The 4323-nt window shown below is 32.7% G+C and overlaps 1 protein-coding gene across 1 annotated transcript; it reads right to left on the bottom strand.

The window, feature by feature from the left end:
* Positions 1–1789: 1789 nt before the first annotated feature.
* Positions 1790–2716, bottom strand: LOC113574739 (olfactory receptor 142-like). The gene has a single exon (XM_027005869.2). The coding sequence runs from the start codon at positions 2714–2716 to the stop codon at positions 1790–1792; it is 927 nt and encodes a 308-aa protein (XP_026861670.1).
* Between the last annotated feature and the right edge of the window lie 1607 nt (positions 2717–4323).

Genomic DNA, 4323 nt, shown 5'->3' with positions numbered 1-4323 from the left:
TATGCTAAATTTAATTTGTACACGCATACTACTTATGCATGTGTGCATCAATGTGAATGCATCTATGTGTGAATGTGTACAAAAGGATATCTGTGTGGCCATGTGACTGTATCAACGGGAGAATGGAAGAATGTTTCTAATTTGTGTTTTGTGAGCTACTTTGTAGCCAAACACAATTTTCTTGTATGTGCAAACATACATGGCCTCTTCTGATTCTGATTCAAAATAATTCAAATGTATAGGGCTGTTAATGCAATTTATGTGGAACCAATGTGGAACCAAAATTCTGTTCAGTAAATCTAATATATTTGTTTCCCCCCATTGTATAGAGCAGTATTTCATACAGTTAGAAAATAACACTACTTGAATTTACTTGACAGATTGAGGCAAGTGTGTGGTTTCAGCATCCAAAATGTTAATTGGTACTACCTTAGACGTTACTTTTGTAGGTCCAAAAGTAAAAAGAAGCAAATGAAAAACTGCAATTTTTTAATGAACTATCAGTTTAAGGCAGACGCAAATAAAAAAAATCCATTTTAATCCTTACATTGACTTTAATACTGTCAGCATCCAGCAAGGGTCAAAATTATTGATGTTATGCAATGGAGACAATGAGCTTGCAGTAGATTTGGACCAAAGTCTCAGAGTACACCTGGCAGAGCAGGGGAAAAATCTGCTAGCAACACCAAGGTCATGGGTTTGTTTCCCAAATGTAAAGTTCAAAAGCAGGGTTAGGGTTAGTTTTTAACCAAATTGCTGACTTAGTCATGATACGGCACTAGAAAAGGAGAATTCTGAGCACAGAACAACTTAGAGATCTTCTTAATTAAATCCAAGTACAGACAATGCAAGCTATCACTAATGCTAAAAAGGATTAGCGATTCTCTGCCTCCCTCTGGTGTCAGAGGTGGGCTTAACAGGGATCTGGGCCTCAGTAAAATCACATTTTTGTAATGAACTACCATTTAGAGTAAGCCAATGAGTACATAAGAATATACTTTCCACTTACATGTTTTATTGTTACGCTGCTTGAACAAGCATTTTTTTAATATATAAAAAACTGCTATTAAGAATCATAATCCTAAATTCTAAATGTACTTTCTTTGTTCAGTATTTGGGCTTCATCTAACAACATCACCAGGCTGAATCAGCATCATGTTCCTATTATATTGGAAAAGACAACACGTACCACATACAACATGTAACTCATTAAATTTTAAATTTGGTATGCAGATACATTTTATCCTGCACAACCTGGACAAGCACATTAATGTGGTATTAGTATAATTTCTATTTGAAACATTAGATGTGTTGCTTGGGAAGAGCGGTGGAAGAACCACCTCCAAAGCATCTGCAACAACTTTTTAAGGAGTTGACATTTAAAATACTGAAATAATTACAAATAATAACCACATGTTTATGTATATAATAACATGTGCTCATACCATGAATCTGTTTTTTTCTGTCTACAGTCATCATTTTTATTTATACTAAGAGAGGACTTTAATGTAAAGAGGCTTGTTTCTTTGTTAATCATCAGACCATTGTGCAATGTTTAAGAAGGTATGTTAAACTAAAGAAAATGGAAAAATTTGTGGAAGAGATTGGAAACAAATTGTTTGAATTTTAACGACAAAAGCAACAACAAAAAATAGTAGCGCAAGCATTCTTCTTAAAGATTTCTTAAAGTGAACAAATAAAACTTAAAAAGGTAGATATAAACAAGGGATTATGGATCAATTGCAAAACATTAGAAAGGGAAAAATCTAAAAGACTAATTTACATATTCCTACTTCAAAGAAAATATTTTTTTCTTACATGCCACCTTTATCTTAGACAGCCTTATACCATACATAATAGGGTTCAGTAGTGGTGGACAAATCACAAAGTACACTGAAATTATCACACGCAACACAGAAGGCATGTATAACTTTTCAAACCTACTTGAGAAGATCTCGAATGAACAACCAAGAGAGAAATTCAGTAGTGAAACAAGGTGTGGTATACAGGTAGCCATCATCTTTTGAGTATCACTTGCAGGGCACTTTAAGCAGGCTCTCAGAATTTTTAAATATGAATACCCTATCAGCATTAGGGGAAGAACTATAGTTAAGACAGAACCAGTGATACCATAAATGTTATTCACTGTGGTGTCTGAGCATGCAAGCTTTACAAGCATGTAGTTGTCACACCATACTTTCTCTATGACATTTCCACACAACTCAGACCGCAAATTCAATATGAGATTACCAGAGAACTTGACAAAAGATATCAGCCATACTAGTGCAATCAATATAAATACCCTATTACGAGTCATTATGCTGCTATATAGTAAAGGATAACATATAGCTGTATACCTATCATAAGACATAATTGCTAAATTGCCAAATTCCACAGATGCATATGTGTACAGAGAAAATATTTGTACATAACAATGAATTATTGTAACTTGATGAGACTTTGATAACATATTGGTCAAAATAGAAGGGAAAAATGCAGCACTTCCATATAATTCATTGACAGACATATTACAAAGGAAAATATACATGGGCTCTTGCAGTGATCTTTCTACACAAATCACTCCAATCAGTAATGAATTTGCTAATATAATTGCTATGTATATTAGTAGCAGAATTGTGAAATAAAGGTAGGTAACACATCCGACATCAATGTATCCAACTAGTATAATAGTAGTAAACTGTGTAGAGTTACCCATGATATAAAGATAAGAATGAATGCACCAACAATCTATGATACTTTGGGAAGGGTTGTCAAAAAACTGTTACTTGAAGAAGAGACTCAATAGAGCATACTCTATTTGCTCTTCTTATGTATGTCTTCTTTCAAACAGATGTCCTCTGTAATTTTTGGATAACTGAAGGAATATTAGCAGTTCTGGAATTCACATCATTTCTTTTTCAGTGGCATGCAACACTGATCTCAGAATAATATGTTTATTTAAAGCAGTAACACTAATATAAAAGCCATGTTATGGATTATTTGAAAATGAATAATCTAAATTAAAAATCATAACTGAAAATGAAAGATTGTGATGTATAACTGATTGCAGATTGACAAACCTTTTCCATTTAAAATAATAATGTAATAATAAATAATGTTATGTATTTAGAGCACATAAATGCTTCCACATCTGAATATCTGTAAAATAAAAATTACACATCTCTTGATCACACTTAAAAGTAATGGTGGTAATATCACATGAACACAATTGAAGCTTATTCCTTAAAACTTACTGCTTAAATTGAAAATCTACAAAGATTTTTTATGGCCAATTAAAAGACTTCTAAGACAAACCATGAGAAAGAAGTAAAACAAGAAGCAAATGATCTAATTAATTAATTATCAAATTAACATTGAAGAATGTTTCATTTAAAGGCTAACGACAAATGAAAGGTAATCAAACTATTTCAATTCAATGCACACTTTTAAAAGCAATAACCAATCTGCAGAAATAATTCACATAATTCAAATGAAAGTAATATTCACATATCTCAACCGATTCTAGATTAAGATGTAAATTGTTCTGTGGTTTTTTTACAATAGAGAATCACCTGAATTTATGTTATGGGAGAAAGACAGGCATCATCAGTGGTAGGTGTTGCTTGGTATTGTGTCCAGGGATTTCATTTACTGCTTTTCCATTACATAACATTGCCACATAGGCTCATGTAGGAAAGAAAAACTGTATGATGAGCTCATTCCTACACAAAAATGAGCAACTATCAGCAACAATTTGAGATTTATTGACTTGTTTCACACCAAAAAAAAAATGCTCTTGCAAAAACAAAAATGAGAAGAGAAACTATTGGCCATCATTTGTGGCCACATACCCCCAACTTATCTTTTATCAAATAAAATCTTGTCGACCATTACATTTCATTGCAATGAAGAAAATTATTATAATTATAATTTATGGTTATAATAAGCATAAAAGTAATTATTTCTTTGCACACTTAGTGTCTCACTGTAGTCTCACTGTGGAGAAATGAGCTGTGAAAGAAGGCTGAGCATTTTATGACAAGCTGCTTTGCAATCTTGCAACTGCTAGACAAAGATGTTACTAAACAACATGGGTTCATGTCCCAGGAACATACATATTGAAAAAATATGAGCTGCTGTGGATCATCGGTATATAACAGGCCTCACTGGTAAAATGAGCTGAAAAATATGTCATCAATAATAGCTTCTTGGTGCATTCTTTTTCTCATTTATTGTATATATGTCTCAAATAATGAACCAGATGAAGCTTATTTGCCTCATGTAAATGATTGTAAAATTACTCACACCTGTTAGTCTCAGGAC

Source organism: Electrophorus electricus, chromosome 15 (genome assembly GCF_013358815.1).
Source record: "Electrophorus electricus isolate fEleEle1 chromosome 15, fEleEle1.pri, whole genome shotgun sequence".
NCBI lineage: Eukaryota > Metazoa > Chordata > Actinopteri > Gymnotiformes > Gymnotidae > Electrophorus > Electrophorus electricus.
This window is presented reverse-complemented; position numbering and strand designations above follow the sequence as displayed.

Coding starts and splice junctions, on each gene's coding strand:
- LOC113574739 (XM_027005869.2), bottom strand. CDS start 2,716: ATGGGTAACTCTACACAGTTTACTACTATTATACTAGTTGGATACATT.